The sequence below is a fragment of the Pseudophryne corroboree genome, chromosome 3 (assembly GCF_028390025.1).
Source record: "Pseudophryne corroboree isolate aPseCor3 chromosome 3, aPseCor3.hap2, whole genome shotgun sequence".
Taxonomy (NCBI): Eukaryota; Metazoa; Chordata; class Amphibia; order Anura; family Myobatrachidae; genus Pseudophryne; species Pseudophryne corroboree.
This window is the reverse complement of record NC_086446.1, coordinates 577,741,581-577,767,070: the sequence shown is the minus strand read 5'-3', so window position 1 is coordinate 577,767,070 and position 25,490 is coordinate 577,741,581. Positions and strand designations below refer to the sequence as shown.

Genomic DNA, 25,490 nt, shown 5'->3' with positions numbered 1-25,490 from the left:
TGCCTGGCAAGGGGGTGAGCACAACAAAGCCCCTTGCGGGCTTGCTGCACTCGCCATGCTGCGGGTTCGGTGGCGAGTTCCCACTCTATGGGTGTCGTGGACACCCACGAGTGGGAATAGTCCCTATTAGTTGGCATGCAGACTATCGAAATTGTTAGGGGGCGGGATCACGGCATCAGTATTGTGACCGGCGGTCTCTTGTCTTTGCCGAGCTTGACAGAGTCTTGGACTGTACAAAAATATTTCCTTTGGGGTACTGATGGAACTATCTTGCATCGATTACTTAGGATATCTAAAACCTGTTGATATTTAATAGGTATACAAGTCTGCTCGTTGTGCAATTCTGACCCTTACCAGTCTTAGAAGAAACAGACTCGGAACATAGTCATTGTGGGGTCCTTTGATGAGGAGAATTGTGATTCTATCAGACATGCAAGGCATGGGTGCATCTACAATAGTGAATGAACTCCATTATCGCACTACTTAGATACAGGCATCCTAGACTTTTGGAATTAGACTCTTTTCTACCTGCATCCATTACTTGTGGATACAGTTTTGAAGAAGTTACAGATTAAACTTTCTAGGTATTCTTTTATTTACCCACATTCATTACTAGATACATGCCGCCCCCCCTCCTTATCCTGACAGGGAACATCTATCCATATACAAACTTGCTGGTCTAGACTAAAGGTTATCCTCCGTAACAAAGTTTCTCTGACGTCCTAGTGGATGCTGGGAACTCCATAAGGACCATGGGGAATAGACGGCACCGCAGGAGACTGGGCACATCTAAAGAAAGATTTAGGACTATCTGGTGTGCACTGGCTCCTCCCCCTATGACCCTCCTCCAAGCCTCAGTTAGATTTCTGTGCCCGGCTGAGCTGGATGCACACTAGGGGCTCTCCTGAGCTCCTAGAAAGAAAGTATAATTTAGGTTTTTTATTTTACAGTGAGACCTGCTGGCAACAGGCTCACTGCACCGAGGGACTAAGGGGAGAAGAAGCGAACCTACCTAAGTGGTGGTAGCTTGGGCTTCTTAGGCTACTGGACACCATTAGCTCCAGAGGGATCGCACACAGGACCCGACCTCGTCGTCCGTTCCCGGAGCCGCGCCGCCGTCCCCCTTACAGAGCCAGAAGCAAGAAGGTCCGGAAAATCGGCGGCTGAAGACTTCTGTCTTCTCCAAGGTAGCGCACAGCACTGCAGCTGTGCGCCATTGCTCCTCATGCACACCACACACTGCGGTCACTGATGGGTGCAGGGCGCTGGGGGGGGGGCGCCCTGAGCAGCAATAAATAACATCTTGGCTGGCAAACTGACACCATATATAGCCCCAGAGGCTATATAGGTGTATATTAGGCCGCCGAAAAAGGGGCGGAGCCATCTCCCTCAGCACACTGGCGCCATTTTCCCTCACAGCTCCGCTGGAAGGATCGCTCCCTGGCTCTCCCCTGCAGTCCTGCACTACAGAAAGGGTAAAAAAGAGAGGGGGGGGGGGGGGGGGGGGGGGGCACAAATTTAGGCGCAGTATAATATATATATGCAGCTATAAGGGGAAAACACTCTTTATAGGTGATATCCCTGTGGTATATAGCGCTCTGGTGTGTGCTGGCATACTCTCCCTCTGTCTCCCCAAAGGGCTTTGTGGGGTCCTGTCCTCTGTCAGAGCATTCCCTGTGTGTGTGCTGTGTGTCGGTACCGCTGTGTCGACATGTATGATGAGGAAGATGATGTGGAGGCAGAGCAAATGCCTGTAAATGTGTTGTCACCCCCTGAGGGGTCGACACCTGTGTGGATGGACTTATGGAAGGAATTACGTGACAGTGTCAGCTCCTTACATAAAAGGTTTGACGACATAGGACAGCCGGCTACTCAGCTTGTGACTGTTCCAGCGTCTCAAATGTCATCAGGGGCTTTAAAACGCCCGCTACCTCAGATGACAGACACAGATGTCGACACGGATACAGACTCCAGTGTCGACGTCGATGAGACTAGTGTACCCTCCAATAGGTCCACCCGTTACATGATTGAGGCAATGAAAAATGTATTACACATTTCTGATAGTACCCCAGGTACCACAAAAAAGGGTATTATGTTCGGTGAGAAAAAACTACCAGTAGTTTTTCCTGCATCTGAGGAATTAAATGAGGTGTGTGAGGAAGCCTGGACTTCCCCCAATAAGAAATTGATAATTTCTAAACGGTTATTGGCAGCGTTCCCTTTCCCGCCAGAGGATAGGTCACGTTGGGAAACATCCCCTAGGGTAGATAAAGCACTTACACGTTTATCAAAACAGGTGGCACTACCGTCTCCGGATACGGCCGCCCTAAAGGATCCTGCTGATAGAAAGCAGGAGGCTACCCTAAAAGCTATATATACACACACGGGCATTATATTGCGACCAGCGTTTGCATCAGCATGGATGTGCAGTGCTGCTGCTGCGTGGTCAGATTCCCTGTCGGATAATATTGATACCCTGGATAGGGACAATATTTTGCTGACAGTAGAGCATATAAAAGACGCTGTCTTATACATGCGTGATGCACAGAGGGATATTTGCCGGCTGGCATCAAAAATAAGCGCAATGTCCATTGCCGCCAGAAAAGAAAGCACGGTATTATCAAGTACAGTCCTTTCGGCCCCAAAAACACAAGAGGGCTCGAGGCGCATCCTTTCTGCCGAGAGGCAAAGGTAGAGGGAAAAAGCTGCAGCATACAGCCAGTTCCCAAGAGCAAAAGTCCTCCCCCGCCTCCGGTAAGTCCACAGCATGACGCTGGGGCTTCACAGGCGGACCCGGGTACGGTGGGGCCCGTCTCAGAAATTTCAGCACACAGTGGGCTCTCTCACAGGTGGATCCCTGGACCCTTCAAGTAGTATCTCAGGGGTACAGGCTGGAATTCGAGACGTCCCCCCCCCCGCCGTTTTCTAAAATCTGCCTTACCAGCAACTACCTCTGCCAGGGAGGCAGTGTTGGTGGCTATCCAAAAGCTGTATTCACAGCAAGTGATTGTCAAGGTACCCCTCCTTCAGCAAGGAAAGGGTTACTATTCCACAATGTTTGTGGTACCGAAACCGGAAGGTTCGGTGAGACCCATCTTAAATTTAAAATCCTTGAACACTTATATCAAAAAGGCTCAAGTTCAAGATGGAATCGCTCAGGGCGGTTATTGCAAGCCTGGACGAGGGGGATTACAGGGTCTCCCTGGACATCAAGGATGCGTACCTGCATGTCCCCATTTACCCTCCTCACCAGGAGTACCTCAGATTTGTGGTACAGGACTGTCACTATCAGTTCCGGACGCTGCCGTTGGGTTATCCACGGCACCGAGGGTCTTTACCAAGGTAATGGCCAAAATGATGATACTCCTTCGCAAGAAGGGAGTTTTAATTATCCCGTACTTGGACGATCTCCTGATAAAGGCGAGGTCCAATGAACAGTTGGTAGTGGGGGTAGCACTTTTTCAGGAAGTGCTACAACAGCACGGCTGGATTCTCAATATTCCAAAGTCACAGCTGGTCCAGACGACACGTCTTCTGTTCCTGGGAATGATTCTGGACACAGACCAGAAGAGTGTTTCTTCCAGTGGAAAAAGCCAAGGAGTTGTCATCTCTAGTCAGAGACCTCCTAAAACCGGGACAGGTGTTGGTACATCAATGCACACGAGTCCTGGGAAAAATGGTAGCTTCGTACGAAGCAATTCCATTCGGAAGGTTCCACGCAAGGACTTTCCAGTGGGACCTGTTGGACAAATGGTCCGGGTCCCATCTCCAGATGCAACAGCGGATAACCCTGTCGGCAAGGACCAGGGTGTCGCTGCTGTGGTGGCTGCAGAGGGCTCATCTACTAGAGGGCCACAGATTCGGAATACAGGACTGGGTCCTGGTGACCACGGATGCCAGCCTTCGGGGCTGGGGGGCAGTCACACAGGGAAGAAATTTCCAAGGACTGTGGTCAAATCAGGAGATTTCGCTTCACATAAATATTCTGGAGCTAAGGGCCATTTACAATGCCCTAAGCCAAGCAAGGCCCCTGCTTCAGAACCAGCCGGTACTGATCCAATCAGACATCATCACGGCGGTCGCCCATGTAAACAGACAGGGCGGCACAAGAAGCAGGAGGGCAATGGCAGAAGCCACAAGGATTCTCCGATGGGCGGAAAATCATGTGTTAGCACTGACAGCAGTGTTCATTCCGGGAGTGGACAACTGGGAAGCAGACTTCCTCAGCAGGCACGACCTCCACCCGGGAGAATGGGGACTTCATCCAGAAGTCTTCCAAATGCTGGTAAACCGGTGGGAAAGACCACAGGTGGACATGATGGCGTCCCGCCTCAACAAAAAGCTAAAAAGATATTGCGCCAGGTCAAGGGACCCTCAGGGGATCGCTGTGGACGCTCTAGTAACACCGTGGGTGTACCAGTCGGTTTATGTGTTTCCTCCTCTGCCTCTCATTCCCAAGGTACTGAGAATAATACGAAGGCGAGGAGTGAAAACTATACTCGTGGTTCCGGATTGGCCAAGAGCAGCTTGGTACCCGGAACTTCAAGAGATGCTTTCAGAGGACCCTTGGCCTCTGCCGCTCAGACAGGACCTGCTGCAGCAGGGGCCCTGTCTGTTCCAAGACTTACCGCGGCTGCGTTTGACGGCATGGCGGTTGAACACCGGATCCTGAAGGAAAAGGGCATTCCGGAGGAAGTCATCCTTACCCTGATCAAGGCCAGGAAGGATGTCACCGCAAAACATTATCGCCGCATTTGGCGAAAATATGTTGCTTGGTGTGAAGCCAGGAAGGCCCCAACGGAGGAATTTCAACTGGGTCGATTCCTGCATTTCCTGCAAGCAGGGGTGACGTTGGGCCTCAAATTGGGGTCCATTAAGGTCCAGATTTCGGCCCTGTCTATTATCTTCCAGAAAGAACTGGCTTCACTGCCTGAAGTTCAGACGTTTGTCAAAGGAGTTCTGCATGTTCAGCCTCCTTTTGTGCCCCCAGTGGCACCTTGGGATCTCAATGTGGTTTTGGAGTTCCTGAAATCACATTGGTTTGAACCACTTAAGACTGTGGATTTGAAATATCTCACGTGGACAGTGGTCATGCTGTTGGCCCTGGCTTCGGCCAGGCGTGTGTCAGAATTGGCGGCTTTGTCCTATAAAAGCCCTTATCTGATTTTCCATATGGATAGGGCAGAGTTGAGGACTCGTCCTCAGTTTCTCCCGAAGGTGGTATCAGCGTTTCACTTGAACCAGCCTATTGTGGTGCCTGCGGCTACTGGGAACTTGGAGGATTCCAAGTTACTGGACGTAGTCAGGGCCCTGAAAATTTATGTTTCCAGGACGGCTGGAGTCAGGAAATCTGACTCGCTGTTTATCCTGTATGCACCCAACAAACTGGGTGCTCCTGCTTCTAAGCAGACTATCGCGCTGGATTTGTAGCACTATTCAGCTGGCGCATTCTGCGGTGGGACTACCGCAGCCTAAATCTGTAAAAGCCCATTCCACAAGGAAGGTGGGCTCATCTTGGGCGGCTGCCCGAGGGGTCTCGGCTTTACAACTTTGCCGAGCTGCTACTTGGTCAGTGGCAAACACGTTTGCAAAATTCTACAAATTTGATACCCTGGCTGAGGAGGACCTGGAGTTCTCTCATTCGGTGCTACAGAGTCATCCGCACTCTCCCGCCCGTTTGGGAGCTTTGGTATAATCCCCATGGTCCTTACGGAGTTCCCAGCATCCACTAGGACGTCAGAGAAAATAAGAATTTACTCACCGGTAATTCTATTTCTCGTAGTCCGTAGTGGATGCTGGGCGCCCATCCCAAGTGCGGATTGTCTGCAATACTTGTATAGTTATTGTTGCACAAATCGGGTTGTTATTGCGAGCCATCTGTTCAGAGGCTCCTTTTGTTATCATACTGTTAACCACGGTTCCTATCACGAGTTATACGGTGTGATTGGTGTGGCTGGTATGAGTCTTACCCGAGATTCAAAATCCTTCCTTATTGTGTCAGCTCTTCCAGGCACAGTGTCCTAACTGAGGCTTGGAGGAGGGTCATAGGGGGAGGAGCCAGTGCACACCAGATAGTCCTAAATCTTTCTTTAGATGTGCCCAGTCTCCTGCGGAGCCGTCTATTCCCCATGGTCCTTACGGAGTTCCCAGCATCCACTACGGACTACGAGAAATAGAATTACCGGTGAGTAAATTCTTATTATTCACCCAAGCTAATAGCTCTTCAAACTGATCTGGGGGTTGATTTTCTTCCCTTCTTTTAGATTCAGTCATTGCTGTACTTTGCGCTCTTTTTTCCCCCTCCACTGGCTCTACAATAGTTTGGAAGAAGTGCACGCTATGACTATAAACGCCGGAGACCAAACACTTCTTACGTCGAAGCTTACATCAAGTGGGTCCTTTCCAGCTGTTCGGGGTTAGTCTCCAACTCCATTCTGCTTCCAGATGTTGTTTCCGTCTGACTCCGTTCCCAATTTTCTAGGGACAGGGAATGCTATTGCGATATTCTTAGTCCCATCTCCAACTTCCATATACAAGTGATGCCCCATGATGAAGCACGCACACACAGGAATACCTGATGCAAAACAAGCAGCACTGACATCACAGTGCACTTTTAGCATTTTCACAAACAGGTATGCTCCCAGAAGCAGCAGAATGGAGTTCCTCAGTAAGCCTGCTCACATCACAGCTTGACTCTACAGATGGAGCAAAGCTAGGATCCAAATAGCAAGCAAGCCCCTACACCACTGATACCCAAAGGCAGTTCTCAAGGCACCCTAACTGGACAGGTTTTAAAGCGATCCACACGGAAGCACAGGTGACCAGCATGGATAACCTTTAACCTGGACTGTTAGGGTGCGTTTAAGACCACGTTTGCCCTACACTACAGAAAACTAAAACACTGAATGACCTACATAGGAGACAGGAAGAGACATCATGGAAGAGGAGGCACTGTATTATATATTACTGTAACTGAGAGTTATCGCGCCTGCCTCTAACCTAGCAACAGGGTTACCCATTATACTGGCTGCTATGGAGGACTGAAGGAAGGAAACCGGTTTCATTTCAGCAAACAAAAAAAATCACGGATCTATAAAAAGGAGGCTAAAAAGAACTATGTAATAATCGGTGTCCGGTCTCTAGGTCAACATGCATTAGTCGACATGACAAAAGAGTTTTTCACAATTTTTTAAATTTTTTTAACTTTCGTACTTTACGATCCAAGTGAACAACAACAACTGGGAACGGTGACCTGTACCGGGCGTAGCGAGGCACCTTGCTATGAGGGTAGCAAAGCTCCTTATTTTGGGAAAAAGCTGCCTTAGAGATGACCTAATTAATAAGAGTATGTATAAAGGTATTCAAGGTAAAAGCAAACATTTATCTAAAACAATTAACATTGTGGACATTAAACAGACCAGCTGTGAATTGAAATATTAAGGTTTCCACGATCAACACAGTGACAGACTTTACCGTTAAGGAGTATATAATGCTCAAGAACTTAATGGATACTGCACCCCTACAGGTTTCATCATTCAGCTGCCAAAGCTGAAAAGGAGCACTTAAGCAAGATCTTTAATTTGTAAAACAAATGTTTCTATTCCCTTTATCACACCTGGAGTTCACCCTTATTTTATACTTAAGCAGATTTAACACCATTATACCCCATCTCACCAGAGTCGTCGGAAGAGCTGGCAGCCTTTTTAGCAGTGGCAGGTTTTGCAGCAGCCTTTGCAGGTGTACTCTTTGCTGCTGGCTTGGCCGGAGTCTTCTTTCCATCATCGTCACTTGAGTCTGGGGTGAAGGATATGGAACGGTTTTAAGTGTAAATACAAATTATTCTTTATTTTACAGCACTGTTTATCCCAACAAACATAATGTAGCAGTAAAACACTGCTAGATTCTATGGGGAGGCACTTCCAGACTATACGGAAACTGGAATCTAAATTCCCATCTCACCAGAGCTGTCAGAAGAGCTGGCAGCCTTTTTAGCTGTCGCAGGTTTTGCAGGGGCCGGTTTAGCAGCAGCCTTAGCAGGTGTTGTCTTTGCTGCTGGCTTAGCCGGAGTCTTCTTTTTATCATCGTCACTTGAGTCTGGGGTGAAGGAAATGGAAATGTTTTAAGCCTAAATACACATTACTCAATATTTCACCAATTTTTTTTATACTAACATACATAATGTAACAATACAACAACGCTAGATTCTTTGTCGAGGTACTTCCAGACTATACAAAAACTGTCTCCTGAATTCTCAACTCACCGGAGCTATCAGAAGAGCTAGAAGCCTTTTTAGCTACAATGGGTTTCACAGGAGTCTTTGCAGGTGTAGATTTGGCTGCTGGCTTAGCCGGAGTCTTCTTACTGTTATCGTCACTTGAGTCTGGGGTGAAAACACAGAAATTATTTAGATATATGCAGACATTACTCTGGCAACAAAATGCAGCACCATAGCGAAGCTAGGCTCTCCAGAGTCTCTACTATACTACAAAACAATTGGCATCTAGTTTCCCAAGACTCCCATCTCACCGGAGCTGTCTGAAGAGCTGGCAGCCTTTTTAGCAGTGGCCGGTTTTGCAGGAGTCTTTGCAGGTGTAGTTTTTGCTGCTGGCTTAGCCGGAGTCTTCTTGCTTTCGTCGTCATTTGAATCTAATGCGGAAATAAAACAAATACTTTATGCATACATAGAATATACTCAATTTTTTATCCAATTCCAGACCAACAAAATGTGGCTTTAAAACAATGCTAGAGTGTCCCGTTATACTACTAAACTGAAGTGGTCATAAACCCCCATCTCACCGTCGCTGTCAGAGGAGCTGGAATCCTTCTTAGCGGCAGCAGGTTTTGAAGTGGCCACTTTTGCAGAAGCCTTTGCAGGTGTAGTTTTTGCTGCAGGCTTGGCTGGAGCCTTCTTAACTTCATCGTCACTTGAGTCTGTGTAAATAGAGTGACACTTTTCTATCTGTAGGCATTATGACAACTCTGAGTTTGTTACCTTCACCAAAGTACATCAGTACGTTTTCTACTTATTTTTTTAAAAAAAGGTCATTTTAATTCAAAACAATAAAAAGTTTAAACTATATTAGAACAACTAATTAGTTAATTTCAAATAATCTCACTAACCAGAGCTGTCAGAAGAACTGGATTCCTTTTTGGCTTGTGCGCCATTCTTTGCGGGTGTCACTTTCTGAGTTGAGGCACTTTTCCCGGGTGTTACTTTTGCTACTGGCTTAGATGTCTTCTCACCTTCATCACTTGAGTCTGGAAACAAATAAGAACACACTAATAGTTAAAATTTTAGATTACCCACATTTAACCAGTTTTTACTAAAGTGCAGGCAATTAATGTCCAGCGAATAACTTGAAACTGTACAACATAGGGTTTTCAGTCAATTACATTTGAATCCTTTTCTCTAAAGCAGGCTGGGGGACACCACTATGGGATTGCAGTTTTGGAATGGGTTAAAACTAAGGGGGCATACACACGGGGCGACTTGTGCCTGTGTACCAAGCAATCTAGGTTAGCACAGATCGCTCATTACACATCGCTATACACACACAATGATGTGTGCTGAGCGATCTGTGCTAACCAGTGTTCTTTATGCAAATGCTAGGCAATCTAACTAAATCTTGCCTGCATGTGCTGAAGATCTGAGCGGGCGATGGCGAGCCATCACTATGGGGTGTACAGACTGAGCAATCCGTGCTTAATTTCTAAGCGATCTAGACAGAACGCTTACAAAAATAGGATTTTAATTACCTGCCGGTAAATCCTTTTCTCGTAGTAAGGGATATTGGGGAGTCTTCGTACGATGGGATATTGGGGAGTCTTCGTACGATGGGGTATAGACGGGGTCAAAAGGAGCCGGTGCACTTTAAATTTCTTCACTGGGTGTGCTGGCTCCTCCCCTCTATGCCCCCTCCCACAGGCAGTTATAGGTAAAACAGTGCCCAAAGTAGAAAGGACATATATGAGAGAAGGAACATGACAAAGAGTGGTGAGATTTACACACCAGCACATCACTAACATACAACAACCAGCTACGGCTGGTAACAATAACAGCAACAGCTGAACAGGTAACCACAAAACCGAGAACCTGCAGAAAAGTAAACGCACTGAGGCAGACGCCCAATATCCCTTATGGACTATGTGAAAAGGATTTACCGGTACGTATTTAAAATCCTATTTTCTCTAGCATCCATAAGGTATATTGGGGAAACTTAGTACGATGGGGACATCCCAAAGCTTCCAGAACTGGTGGGAATGTGCGGAGACTGCTGCAGCAACACCTGCCCAAACTGGGTATCCTGTTTGGCCAGGGTCTCAAACCTGTAGAACTTCACAAAGGTGTTCTTCCTCGACCAGGTAGCAGCTCGGCATAGTTGGAAGGCCGAGACTCCTCGGGCAGCCGCCTACGAAGAGCCCACAGATCTTGTAGAGTGGGCTTTCAGAGACTTAAGAACAGGTAAGGCTGCAGACACATAGGCCGGTTGGATGGTAAGTCTAAGCCAATGAGCAATGGACTGCTTCGAAGCAGGACAACCCTCCTTCTGTGCATCCAAGCTGTCCGCTTGACACAGATCTTCAAAGCTCGCACCACATCCAAAGGAGCAGAAGTGTCAGAACTGGACGGAACCACAATATGTTGATTCAGGTGAAATGCAAAGACAACCTTTGGCAGGAACTGCTGCCTAGTCCTGAGCTCCGCTCTGTCCTCGTAAAAGACGAAGTATGGACTTTTACACGATAAAGCCCCCAATTCTGAGACACGTCTAGCAGAAGCCAGGGCCAGTAACATCACTGTCTTCCACGTGAGGTACTTGTCTTCTACAGTCATCAGAGGCTCAAACCAGGAGGACTGTAGAAACTCCAACACCACATTCAAATCCCAGGGCGCCGTAGGTGGCACAAAAGGAAGTTGTATTTGGAGTACCCCTTGCAAGAAGGTCTGAACTTACAGCAACAGTGCCAGTTTCTTCTGGAAGAAAATGGAGAGCTGAAATCTGGACCTTAATGGAACCTAGACACAAGCCCTTATCCACACAAGCCTGCAGGAAACGTAAGAAACGTCTCAAGCGGAACTCTGCAGGTGGATAGGTGCGTTCCTCGTACCAAGAGGCACATCTTCTCTAGATATGATGATAGTGTTTTGCCATCACAGGTTACCTGGCCTGAACCATGGTAGCAATAACCTTTTTGGAAAGGCCCTTGCGAGCTAGGATGTTCAGCTCAACCTCCATGCCGTCAAACAAAGTCGTAAGTCCGGGTAGACGAACGGTCCCTGCTGAAGATCGCTTCTTAGTGATAGAGTCCAAGGGTCTTCGACAGACATGTCCAGAAGATCCACGTACCACACCCTCCGAGGCCAATCCGGGGCAATCAGAATAGCTTGAGCACCCTTGGGAGCAACGGAATCGGAGGAAACAGGTAGACAGGCCGGTAAGGCTAAGGCGACATCAGTGCGTCCACTGCCCTCGCCTGGGGGTCCCTGGTTCAAGAGCAATACCAGCGAAGCTTCTTGTTGAGACGAGAAGCCATCAAGTCCATCTGCGGGCAGCCCCACAGGTGGGTGATCTGCTGAAACACCCGAGTGTGGAGTTCCCACTCTCCCGGGTGGAGGTCGTGACGACTGAGGAAGTCCGCTGCCCAGTTGTCCACTCCTGGAATGAAGATTGCGGGCATTGCTCTTGCATTTCTTTCCAGCCAGAGGAGTATCTTGGACACCTCTCGCATGCAGGCTCTGCTTTTTGTCCCTCCTTGTCGATTGATGTACGCAACTGTTGTGGCGTTTTCCGACTGAACTTGGATTGCGTGATTAGCGAGCAGAGGAGAGGCCTGAAGCAGAGCATTGTAGATCGCCCGAAGTTCCAGAATGTTGTTTGGAAGGAGGGCTTCATGGGCTGACCACCTGCCCTGGAACTGCGCCCCCTGGGTGACAGCACCCCATCCTTGCATCCGTCGTGAGGAGGGTCCAATCCTGAATCCCGAAAATCCGGGCTTCCAGGAGATTGGAGGACTGCAGCCACCACAGGAGGGAAATCCTGGCCTGAGGTGACAGCCGAATCATCCGGTGCATCTGTAGATGTGATCCGGACCACATGCTCAGGAGATCCAGTTGAAATGTTCCGTCACGGAACCTCCCATATTGGATCGCCTCGAAGATCGTCCCGGTAAGGGCAACAGTGACCCCCTGGACCCGGAGTTGGAACATCATCTCCGCCATCACCTTCGTGAATACCCTCAGAGCTGTGGATAGGCCAAAGGGTAGGGCCTGGAACTGGTAGTGATCGTCCAAGTAGGGCAAACCTCAAAAGCCTTATGAGGTGGCCAAATTGGAATATCAAGGTAGGCATCCTTGATATTCAGGGAAACCAGGAACTCCTGTTCTTCCAGACCCACAATCACTGCCCCCAGGTATTCAATTTTGAACTTAAAAACCTTTAGGTAAGGATTCAAGGACTTTTAGGTTCAAAATGGGCCGTACCGAGCCGTCCGTCTTTGGAACCACAAATAGGTTGGAGTAACAACCAATGCCCCGTTGTGGTATCGGTACTGGGACACTGACATTGGACCAGACCAACTATTGGATGACCTGTTGCAACGTAACCTGCATATCCTCCAAAGCTGGTAAGCTTGATTTGAAAAATCGTTGGGGAAGAGAACCGTTGAACTCCAGCTTGTAGCCCTGAGAAATGAGGACCCTTACCCAGGTATCCTGGCAGGAGCTTTCCCAGATGCGGCTGAAGCGACGCAGTCAGGCTCCCACCTCGAGATTTCCTCGGGGGGGGGGGGCACCGTCAGGCTGAGGACTTGGTGGAAGCAGACCTGGTGCTCTGTTCCTGAGAAACGGCGGTTGCAGGTCTTTTTGACTTACCTCTGGTAACTATTTGCATTAGAGGCACCTCTGGCCCTAGAACAAAATCTGTTAGACCAAAAGGACTGAACAGACAGCACCGGGTAGGAACACCTAGAGGGCGGGGCCCCAGAGGGGATAAACGTGGATTTCCCAGCAGTGACTTTGGAAATCCAACTCAACCCCAAAGAGCCATTCCTCTGAAAAAATAGGATTTTGGTACTTACCAGGTAAATCCTTTTCTTTGAATCCATAGGGGGCACTGGAGTACTCTTAGGATATGGACGGCTTCCGTAGGAAACAGCACTGAATATTTAAATTTAGAACACTCCACCCCTCCATATCCCCGAGTACCTCAGTGTTTTTTACTGAGCCGAACAGGAACTATAGAGAGGTTGACAATGGAGTATTACATATAACATAACGGACAACAACGAAGTTGACACATAACGTTACTGACAACTAAACAGTTGACACCATAACCAGCAATTGATAAATTTGAACCAGTCGGTGAGAGTGTGTTACCATAAGATCCTCTGAACTTACCACAAACCAGGTAAAACTGCTCTGGGTGGGCGTCCAGTGCCCCCTATGGATTCAAAGAATAGGATTTACCTGGTAAGTACCAAAAATAAGAATTTACTTACCGATAATTCTATTTCTCGTAGTCCGTAGTGGATGCTGGGAACTCCGTAAGGACCATGGGGGATAGCGGCTCCGCAGGAGACTGGGCACAAAAGTAAAGCTTTAGGACTACCTGGTGTGCACTGGCTCCTCCCCCTATGACCCTCCTCCAAGCCTCAGTTAGGATACTGTGCTCGGACGAGCGTACACAATAAGGAAGGATTTATGAATCCCGGGTAAGACTCATACCAGCCACACCAATCACACCGTACAACCTGTGATCTGAACCCAGTTAACAGCATGATAACAGAGGAGCCTCTGGATAGATGGCTCACAACAACAATAACCCGATTTAGTTAACAATAACTATGTACAAGTATTGCAGACAATCCGCACTTGGGATGGGCGCCCAGCATCCACTACGGACTACGAGAAATAGAATTATCGGTAAGTAAATTCTTATTTTCTGACGTCCTAGTGGATGCTGGGAACTCCGTAAGGACCATGGGGATTATACCAAAGCTCCCAAACGGGCGGGAGAGTGCGGATGACTCTGCAGCACCGAATGAGAGAACTCCAGGTCCTCCTCAGCCATGGTATCAAATTTGTAGAATTTAGCAAACGTGTTTGCCCCTGACCAAATAGCAGCTCGGCAAAGTTGTAAAGCCGAGACCCCTCGGGCAGCCGCCCAAGATGAGCCCACCTTCCTTGTGGAATGGGCTTTTACAGATTTTGGCTGTGGCAGGCCTGCCACAGAATGTGCAAGCTGAATTGTACAAATCCAACGAGCAATAGTCTGCTTAGAAGCAGGAGCACCCAGCTTGTTGGGTGCATACAGGATAAACAGCAAGTCAGATTTTCTGACTCCAGCCGTCCTGGAAACATATATTTTCAGGGCCCTGACTATGTCCAACAACTTGGAGTCCTCCAAGTCACTAGTAGCCGCAGGTACCACAATAGGTTGGTTCAGATGAAACGCTGAAACCACCTTAGGGAGAAAATGAGGACGAGTCCTCAATTCCGCCCTGTCTGAATGGAAGATCAGATAAGGGCTTTTACAGGATAAAGCCGCCAATTCTGACACGCGCCTGGCCGAGGCCAGGGCCAACAGCATGACCACTTTCCATGTGAGATATTTTAACTCCACAGATTCAAGTGGTTCAAACCATTGTGACTTTAGGAACCCTAAAACTACATTGAGATCCCAAGGTGCCACTGGAGGCACAAAAGGAGGCTGTATATGCAGTACCCCTTTTACAAACGTCTGAACTTCAGGAACTGAAGCTAGTTCTTTCTGGAAGAAAATTGACAGGGCCGAAATTTGAACCTTAATGGACCCCAATTTTAGGCCCATAGACACTCCTGTTTGCAGGAAATGCAGGAATCGACCTAGTTGAAATTCCTCCATCGGGGCCTTACTGGCCTCGCACCACTCAACATATTTTCGCCTAATGCGGTGATAATGCTTTGCGGTTACATCCTTCCTGGCTTTGATCAGGGTAGGGATGACTTCATCCGGAATGCCTTTTTCCTTCAGGATCCGGCGTTCAACCGCCCTGCCGTCAAACGCAGCCGCGGTAAGTCTTGGAATAGATAGGGTCCTTGATGGAGCAGGTCCCTTCTTAGAGGTAGAGGCCACGGGTCCTCCGTGAGCATCTCTTGAAGTTCCGGGTACCAAGTCCTTCTTGGCCAATCCGGAGCCACGAGTATAGTTCTTACTCCCCTCCGTCTTATAATTCTCAGTACTTTTGGTAAGAGAGGAAGAGGAGGGAACACATACACTGACTGGTACACCCACGGTGTTACCAGAGCGTCCACAGCTATTGCCTGAGGGTCCCTTGACCTGGCGCAATACCTGTCCAATTTTTTGTTTAGGCGGGACGCCATCATGTCCACCTTTGGTTTTTCCCAACGGTTTACAATCATGTGGGAGACTTCTGCTGAGGAAGTCTGTTTCCCAGTTGTCCACTTCCGGAATGAACACTGCTGACAATGCTATCACATGATTTTCCGCCCAGCGAAAAATCCTTGCAGCTTCTGCCATTGCCCTCCTGCTTCTTGTGCCGCTCTGTCTGTCTACGTGGGCGACTGCCGTGATGTTGTCCGACTGGATCAGCACCGGCTGACCTTGAAGCAGAGGTCTTGCTTGGCTTAGGGCATTGTAAATGGCCCTTAGCTCCAAGATATTTATGTTAAGTGATGTCTCCAGGCTTGACCACAAACCCTGGAAATTTCTTCCCTGTGTGACTGCTCCCCAGCCTCGCAGGCTGGCATCCGTGGTCACCAGGACCCAGTCCTGAATGCCGAATCTGCGCCCTCTAGAAGATGAGCACTCTGCAACCACCACAGGAGAGACACCCTTGTCTTTGGTGACAGGGTTATCCGCTGATGCATCTGAAGATGCGATCCGGACCATTTTTCCAGCAGGTCCCACTGGAAAGTTCTTGCGTGGAATCTGCCGAATGGAATTGCTTCGTAGGAAGCCACCATTTTTCCCAGGACCCTTGTGCACTGATGCACTGACACTTGGCCTGGTTTTAGGAGGTTTCTGACTAGTTCGGATAACTCCCTGGCTTTCTCCTCCTGGAGAAACACCTTTTTCTGGAATGTATCCAGGATCATCCTTAGGAATAGAAGACGTGTCGTCGGGATCAGCTGCGATTTTGGAATATTAAGAATCCAACCGTGCTGCCGCAACACTACTTGAGATAGTGCTACCCCGACTACCAACTGTTCCCTGGATCTTGCCCTTATCCGGAGATCGTCCAAGTAAGGGATAATTAAAACTCCCTTCCTTCGAAGGAGTATCATCATTTCGGCCATTACTTTGGTAAAGACCCGGGGTGCCGTGGACAAACCAAACGGCAGCGTCTGAAACTGATAGTGACAGTTCTGTACCACAAACCTGAGGTACCCTTGGTGAGAAGGGTAAATTGGGACATGGAGATAAGCATCCTTGATGTCCAGAGACACCATATAATCCCCTTCTTCCAGGTTTGCCATCACCGCTCTGAGTGACTCTATCTTGAATTTGAACCTTTGTATGTAAGTGTTCAAGGATTTCAGATTTAAATTAGGTCTCACCGAGCCGTCCGGCTTCGGTACCACAAACAGCGTGGAATAATACCCCTTTCCCTGTTGTAGGAGGGGTACCTTGATTATCACCTGCTGGGAATACAGCTTGTGAATGGCTTCCCATACCGCCTCCCTGTCGGAGGGAGACGTCGGTAAAGCAGACTTTAGGAAACGGCGAAGGGGAGACGCCTCGAATTCCAATTTGTACCCCTGAGATACCACCTGAAGGATCCAGGGGTCCACCTGTGAGTGAGCCCACTGCACGCTGAAATTTTTGAGACGGGCCCCCACCGTGCCTGAGTCCGCTTGTAAAGCCCCAGCGTCATGCTGAGGACTTGGCAGAAAACGGGAGAGGGCTTCCGTTCCTGGGAACTGGCTGTTTGCTGCAGCCTTTTTCCTCTCCCTCTGCCACGGGGCAGAAATGAGGAGCCTTTTGCCCGCTTGCCCTCATGCGCCTGATAATACGGCGTCTTCTTATGTTGAGAGGCTACCTGGGGTAAAAATGTGGATTTCCCAGCCGTTGCCGTGGCCACCAGGTCTGTTAGACCTACCCCAAATAACTCCTCCCTTTTATAAGGCGATACTTCCATATGCCTTTTGGAATCCGCATCACCTGACCACTGTCTTGTCCATAACCCTCTTCTGGCAGAAATGGACAGCGCATTTACTCTTGATGCCAGTCGGCAAATATCCCTCTGTGCATCACGCATATATAGAAATGCATCTTTTAAATGCTCTATAGTCAGTAATATACTGTCCCTATCTAGGGTATCAATATTGTCAGTCAGGGAATCCGACCAAGCCACCCCAGCACTGCACATCCAGGCTGCGGCGATTGCTGGTCGCAGTATCACACCCGTGTGAGTGTATATACATTTTAGGATATTTTACTGCTTTCTGTCAGCAGGTTCCTTAAGGGCGGCCGTATCCGGGGACGGTAGTGCCACCTGTTTAGACAAGCGTGTGAGCGCTTTATTCACCCAAGGGGGTGTTTCCCAACGTGCCCTATCCTCTGGCGGGAAGGGGTATGATGCTAATAACTTTTTAGGAATTAACAGTTTTTATCGGGGGAAACCCAAGCATCATCATCATCACACTTCATTTAATTCCTCAGATGCAGGAAAAACTACAGGCAGTTTTTTCTCACCCAACATAATACCCTTTTTAGTGGTACTGGTATTATCAGAAATGTGTAAAAACATTTTCCATAGCCTCAATCATGTAACGTGTGGCCCTACTGGAAGTCACATTCGTCTCTTAATCGTCGACACTGGAGTCAGTATCCGTGTCGGCGTCTGTATCTGCCATCTGCGGTAACGGGCGTTTTAGAGCCCCTGATGGCTTTTGAGACACCTGGACAGGCACAGGCTGAGTCGCCGGCTGTCTCATGTCATCAATCTATTGTAAAGAGCTGACACTGTCACATAATTCCTTCCATAAGCTCATCCACTCAGGTGTCGACTCCCTAGGGGGTGACATCTGTTACAGGCAATTGCTCCGCCTCCACCTCATTTTCCTCCTCATACATGTCGACACAACGTACCGACACAGCACACACACAGGGAATGCTCTGATAGACAGGACAGGACCCCACTAGCCCTTTGGGGAGACAGAGGGAGAGTATGCCAGCACACACCAGAGCGCTATATATATATATATACAGGGATAACCTTATATAAGTGTTTTTCCCCTTATAGCTGCTGTATTGTTATACTGCGCCTAATTAGTGCCCCCCTCTCTTTTTTAACCCCTTTCTGTAGTGTAGTAACTGCAGGGGAGAGCCAGGGAGCTTCCCTCCAACGGAGCTGTGAGAGAAAATGGCGCCAGTGTGCTGAGGAGATAGGCTCCGCCCCCTTCTCGGCGGCCTTTTCTCCCGTTTTTCTGTGGAATCTGGCAGGGGTTAAAAATTCATCCATATAGCCCTGGGGGCTATGTGTGATGTATTTTCACCAGCCAAGGTGTTTTTATTGCTGCTCAGGGCACCCCCCCCTAGCGCCCTGCACCCTCAGTGACCGAAGTGTGAAGTGTGCTGAGGAGCAATGGCGCACAGCTGCAGTGCTGTGCGCTACCTTGGTGAAGACAGGATGTCTTCTGCCGCCGATTTTCCGGACCTCTTCTTGCTTCTGGCTCTGTAAGGGGGCCGGCGGCGCGGCTCTGAGACCGGACTCCGAGGCTGGGCCTGTGTTCGGTCCCTCTGGAGCTAATGGTGTCCAGTAGCCTAAGAAGCCCAATCCACTCTGCAAGCAGGTGAGTTCGCTTCTTCTCCCCTTAGTCCCTCGATGCAGTGAGCCTGTTGCCAGCAGGTCTCACTGAAAATAAAAAACCTAAAACTAAACTTTCACTAAGAAGCTCAGGAGAGCCCCTAGTGTGCACCCTTCTCGGCCGGGCACAAAAATCTAACTGAGGCTTGGAGGAGGGTCATAGGGGGAGGAGCCAGTGCACACCAGGTAGTCCTAAAGCTTTACTTTTGTGCCCAGTCTCCTGCGGAGCCGCTATCCCCCATGGTCCTTACGGAGTTCCCAGCATCCACTAGGACGTCAGAGAAATCCTATTTTATTTTTCATCCACTAGGTCACTGGAGTACTCTTGGGACGTACCAAAGCTTCCCCCGTGGGCGGGAGAGCCGTTTGGCACCTGTAACACTAGGCGGCCAAAGCTAGATGCTGATGCCGCAAACGTATCAAACTTCTAAAAGCGCACAAACGTGTGCACTGAAGACCATGTAGCCGCACGGCAAAGCTGCGTCGTAGAAGCTCCCCGACCAGCTGCCCATGAAGTTCCCACAGAACGTGTGGAATGAGCCGTTACTGATGTAGGCGGCTGTAACCTAGCATGAAGGTAAGCCTGACGTATGGTCAGTTTTATCCATCTGGATAAGGTTTGTTTAGACGCTGGCCAACCCATCTTGGCAGCATCATAGAGAACAAACAACGTATCCGTCTTACGAACTGAAGACGTTCGGGATACATAAACGCGTAATGCGCGTACCACATCCAGAGTTCCAGAATGTGCTGTCAACACAGGAACTACTATTGGTTGATTGATGTGAAAAGATGACTCTACCTTTGGTAAGAACGCGGGATTCGTCCGAAGTTCCTCTCTGTCATCATGAAACACCAAATACGGTGGCTTGCATGACAAGGCACCCAAATCTGAAACACGCCTTGCCGAAGCTAAGGCTAGAAGAAAAATTGTTTTCCAAGTGAGAAACTTTATATCCACTTGCTGTAAGGGTTCAAAATATGAAGACTGTAAGAAATCTAAAACCAGATTCAAGTCCCATGGCGCTGTAGGTGGAATGAATGGAGGCTGAACTCTGAGGACACCTTGGAAAAAAGTGTGTATAGACGGCAATAGAGCCAATCGTCTTTGAAAGTAAATTGACAAAGCAGATACCTGCACCTTTAGTGTAGATAAACGCAGTCCTCCATCTAAACCAGTCTGTAGAAATAACAAAAGACGGGATAACTTGAAAGATGTCGGAAACTTCCGAGTTTCACACCAACCTATATAGCACGCCAAATTCTGTAATAATGAGCTGCCGTAACTGGCTTCCTAGCTCGTAACATGGTTGGTATAACAGATTCTGGAATGCTCTCTTCTTAAGAGGGCGGTCTCAACAGCCATCCCGTCAAACGCAGCCGCGCTAAATCGGGGTAAAGGAACGGACCCTGTTGTAACAAGTCCGGACGTAGTGGGAGCGGCCAAGGATCGTCTGCGAGTAGACAGTGGAGATCCGAGGACCAAGCTCTCCGAGGCCAATAAGGTGCCACTAGTATGACTGTGAGAGACACTCTTTTGATCCGTTTTAGCACCAGAGGGAGCAGCGGAAACGGTGGAAACAGATACACTAGGCTGTACGGCCAAGCGATTGTGAGAGCGTCCACCGCCACTGCCTATGGATCTCTCATTCTGGACACATACTGAAGCATTTGGTGATTGTGGCGAGACGCCATTAGGTCCACCTGAGGGTAACCCCACCGCTGAACCAACATGTGAAACACTTCTGGATTTAATGCCCATTCTCCTGGATGAAAATCCAGACGGCTGAGATAATCTGCCTCCCAGTTGTCCACTCCCGGAATGAACACTGCCGACAATATCACCTGGTGGTATTCTGCCCAATTGAGGATTCGAGCTACTTCCCGCATTGCCATGCGGCTTCTCGTTCCTCCTTGTTTGTTGATGTATGCGTCTGCCGTTGCGTTGTCTGACTGCACTTGGACAGTCTGAGAGCGAAGCACGTGTACTGCTTGTCGTAGTGCATTGTAAATTGCGCGGAGTTCCAGGACATTTATAGACCGCAACCTTTCGTGATCCGCCCAGAGACCCTGGAGCTGACAATTTTGAACTACAGCTCCCCAACCTCTGAGACTCGCGTCCGTCGTTAGAATTATCCAATTCCATCCGCCGAACAGTTTCCCTGCGGTTAAATTGTGTACATTGAGCCACCAGAGTAGAGACACTCTCGCCCTTGGCGACAACCTCACCCTGTGGTGAATCTGCAGATGCGAGCCCGACCACTGTGCGAGCAGATCCAGTTGAAAAGGACGTGAGTGAAATCTTCCGAACTAAAGCGCTTCGAAAGCCGCCACCATTGTTCCTAAGAGGCGAATGCACAAATGTACCGAGACTGTGCGTGGCTTGAGCACTAATTGTACTAGATGGCGAATAATCTGTACTTTCTGTTGTGGTAGGTAAATTCTTTGATTTACCGTATCGAAAATCATACCTAGGAATTGAAGGCGTTGAGACGGAATGAGATGTGATTTCTTGAAGTTGACAACCCAACCGTGGTGAACTAGTACATTGTACGTTAGTAGCGCATGTTGGAGAAGCATCTGTTGAGACGGGGCTTTGATGAGCAGATCGTCTAAATACGGAACGATTGTCACTCCCAGGGATCTGAGATGAGCTATCATCACAGACATCACTTTGGTGAATACCCGAGGCGCTGACGATAGGCCAAACGGTAGAGCCTGAAACTGGTAATGGTTTTGGCGTATTGCAAACCGCAAGAACCTCTGATGAGGCTGCCGATTGAGACCCTTTAAGTTCAATATTGGCCTGACTGAGCCATCCGGCTTCGGTACCACAAACAGACTGGAATAATAACCCTGACCCTGTTGGTGTACAGGGACCGGAATCAAAACTGCTGAATCCAGTAGGGACTGAATGGCAATTTGCAGAACCGCCCTCTTGTCGTCCGACAGAGGCAGTCCTGTCTTGAAAAACCGCAGTGGCGGAAGACAGTCGAACTCTATTTTGTAACCTCTTAACACTAAATTGCGGATCCACCCATCCGCGGATGTCTGGAACCACGCCAAATGGAACGTCTGAAGGCGTGCTCCCACAATCGGAGAACAGAGATGGGCTGGTAGCCCGTCATGCCACCGGCTTGTCGGTGACCTTAGCGTCCTGACGACTTGTGTTGGTTTGTTGGAAACCACGACCACGTCTACCAGGCGTGGCTGTTCCTCTGCCACGCCCGCGAAAGGACTGAGGTCTAAAGGATTTGAACGCAGGTCCAGAGTACCTCCGTCTTGGTACCAGTGGAGGCAATGGTAAGAAAACAGACTTTCCTCCCGTAGCCTCAGAAATCCATGTGTCCAATTCAGGACCAAACAACTTCTTGCGACCATAAGGTAATGCCTCTATACCTCGTTTGACCGCTTGCCAAGAACGCAGCCAGAGTGCTCGTCGTGCCGTAACTAGCGACGATGAAATACGAGAAGTGAGCTGACAGACGTCAGTAGAAGCTGTACAGAGATACTCCGGCAGCCTCACACATTTGATCAGCAAGAAGTATAAGGTGTTCGTCATGTAGGGCTGACTTGAGTTCTGTTATCCATACTATGAGCGCCTTAGTGACCCAGATACCAACCAAGCCAGGTCTCAGCAGCACTCCTGCTGCTACATACATGGACTTTAGCATAGTTTCTATTTTGCGATCTGAAGGGTCTTTAAGCGTATTAGCAGCTGGCACTGGTATGGTTAATTTCTTTGTAAGTTTCGACACTGACGAATCAAGTATTGGTGGATTCTCCCATGTACATGTCACAGAGTCTGGAAACGGGTAACTAGACTTAAATCTGCGAGGTATAGAAAACCGTTTATCTGGAGTCTGTCGTGTTTCTACTAACATCTTATTAAGAGACTCCGAAACAGGAAAACACATTGGAGTTCTCTGTCGTTTAGTAAATACGACCTGATCATTTGTCAGAGGCTCCTCAGTTTCTGTAAACTTCAGAGGCTGACGCACTGCTCTGATGAGATTATCAATACCTGAGCTGTTAAAATCCTCACTATCTGACTCCACTTCGCCCTCCTCACCCTCATCTTGTGCCGTGAGGTCTGGCATGGAATCGTCAGAATGCAACATAGCAGAAACTGGTAAATCATAAGACATATGAAATTTATCCTGTCTACCCAAAATGGATTTGGACATTTCGCAAGGCTGAGACGCCTCCGGTAGTTCCGACGGTCTCACCCTAGACTCAGATCTTGCCGCTTCCCGCTCTTGTCGAGCGGCGGTCAATTCTGATTGCAACCCAGCCAGTACATTGGCTAGCATTTCCCATGGAGGGTCCGGGGAGGAAATTGGCTTTAAAACCGGAGCAGAAATTGTATTCGGAACCGAATCCACAAAACATACTGTACATGTGGTAGATCCATCCGGTAACACACTGCCACAGACTTTGCAGTGATGCTTTTTAATTTTTGCTGGTGCCTTACTCATTATGGAGACAGACAATACAATACACAAAAAACAGACACTTGCACGACTCAGTAAAATAGTACTAAGGTGTTATATATATATATATATATATATCTGGCCAAGTGCAGTACACGTGTCCAGTACTATGAAATGTGATCCCAAATTCCCACTAACACCCCTGCGCCTCCGGTGGAGTAGAGATGTAGTACTGGAACGTTCTGGAATCACAGCAGGAAGACACAGGAAGCATGGTTAAAATGGCTGCCATGCTTAAAATCATAGTCACAGTACAGGTTACAAGCATATAAACTAATATATAACTCTGTATGAAAATCCTGTGTAATCATGGCTGCAGCCTAGCATACTGCTGTTGCTGCAGTTTATCCCCCCTCGTGCCGCTGATTGTACCCCTTGCAGTCTGTAATGCCGCCCCCCCCTGTATGCTCTGTTGCGGATGCAGTATGCGGGGCGGGCAGCGAGCGGGGCAGCCAGCGGGAGCCGGGTAGCGGGACGCGCTGGAACAGACAGCGGGGAGCGCGTCCTTAAGCGCTCTGAGCAGCGGCCGGAGCAGCGGTGGCGGCCGGAGCAGCGGCGGCGGGCGGACTGTAGAGGGATCCCAGCGCCATCAGCTTTAAAGAAAACTTTGTCCCCACACAGCGGGGCGGCAGCGGGAGCTGACCGCCCCGACCAGCATACCTCGACTCCTGCTGCTGTGGTGAGGCTCCGACGGGGCTTCTCTGCAAGCGCCGGCCAGCCTGTCTGCAGGAGGTCTGTATGGCTGTGAGGGTGCTCATTTATTGAGTACCGACACGCCACAGCTGCTTGTAGCAGCTTGCACTATCCCTGACCCTGCCTTTTGGAAGGGGGAAAGGGATGTGTATGAAAATAGAAAAATATTAACTAAAAAAAATAAAAATATTCAAAATAATTGTGGACTAAGCCACAGAACCTGTTGCTACTTCGAGCACAGAAAAAACACTGAGGTACTCTGGGATATGGAGGGGTGGAGTGTTCTAAATTTAAATATTCAGTGCCCTGTTTCCTGCGGAAGCCGTCCATTATCCCAAGAGTACTCCAGTGACCCATAGTGGATGAAAAAGAAACAGAAGTTCTCTTCACATACATCTTCAGAGCCCTTACAACATCCAAGGATTTTGATTTAACTGAGGAGTCAGTAGCCACTGGCACCACAATAGGTTGGTTGATATGAAATGCCGACACAACCTTCGGAAGAAACTGCTGACATGTGTCCGGAGTTCAGCTCTATCTTCGTAGAACAACAAGTAAGGACTTTTACAGGACAAAGCCCCTAATTCCGACAGCCTAGCAGAAGCTAAGGCCAACAACGTGACCGCATTCAAAGTAAGAAATTTGACCTCAACCTCTTGTAGAGGTTCAAACCAATCCGACTGGAGAAACTGCAACACCACGTTAAGGTCCCAAGGCGGTACAAAGGGAGGTTGGATGTGCAGAACTCCCTTCAAAAAAGTCTGAACCTCAGGGAGGGAAGCCAATGGTTTCTGGGAGAAGATGGAGGGGGACAAAATCTGGACCTTCACAGATCCCAACCTCAGGCCCATATCCACACCTGCTTGCAGGAAGAGGAGAAATCGTCCGAGTTGAAACTACACCGTAGGAAACTTCTTGGATTCACACCAAGAAACATATTTCTTCCAAATACAATGGTAACGTTTAGACGTTACCCCTTTCCTAGCCTGTATCAGGGTAGGAATGACCTTCTTCGGAACGCCCTTCCGAGCTAGTATCAGGCATTCAACCTCCATGCCGTCAAACGTAGCCGTGGTAAGTCTTCATAGGCGAACGGTCCCTGCTGCAGCAGATCCTCCCGAAGAGGTAGAGGCCTCGGCTCTCCCTACAAGAAATTCAGAAGGTCCGCGTACCAAGCCCGCCTTGGCCAGTCCGGAGCAATGAGGATCGCCTGAACCCTTGATCTCCTTACAAGCTTTAAAGCTCTTGGAATGAGTGGAAGAGGTGGAAACACATACACCGACCGGAACACCCACGGAGACACCAGAGCGTCCATTGCTTGTGGGTCCCGCGACCTGGAACAATAGCGTTGAAGCTTCTTGTTGAGACGAGAGGCCATCATGTCTATTTGGGGTAACTCCCAAAGGTCTGTTATTTCCTTGAACACCTCCGGATGGAGACCCCATTCCCCTGGATGGAGATCGTGTCTGCTGAGGAAGTCTGCTTCCCGGTTGT

General features: G+C 48.9%; 1 protein-coding gene across 2 annotated transcripts in view; it reads right to left on the bottom strand.

Annotated features, from left to right (window-relative positions):
• The window catches only part of NOLC1 (nucleolar and coiled-body phosphoprotein 1), a 149,791-nt gene that overhangs the window by 45,136 nt on the left and 79,165 nt on the right, over positions 1-25,490 (bottom strand). For both annotated transcript variants that reach the window (XM_063961382.1, XM_063961381.1), the window contains exons 10-15: positions 9,121-9,258; positions 8,797-8,931; positions 8,527-8,646; positions 8,261-8,380; positions 7,960-8,094; positions 7,675-7,794 (exon numbers count right to left, since the gene is read on the bottom strand). In XM_063961382.1, coding sequence (XP_063817452.1) covers positions 7,675-7,794; positions 7,960-8,094; positions 8,261-8,380; positions 8,527-8,646; positions 8,797-8,931; positions 9,121-9,258 — 768 coding nt within the window. The remainder of the gene's footprint in view (positions 1-7,674; positions 7,795-7,959; positions 8,095-8,260; positions 8,381-8,526; positions 8,647-8,796; positions 8,932-9,120; positions 9,259-25,490) is intronic.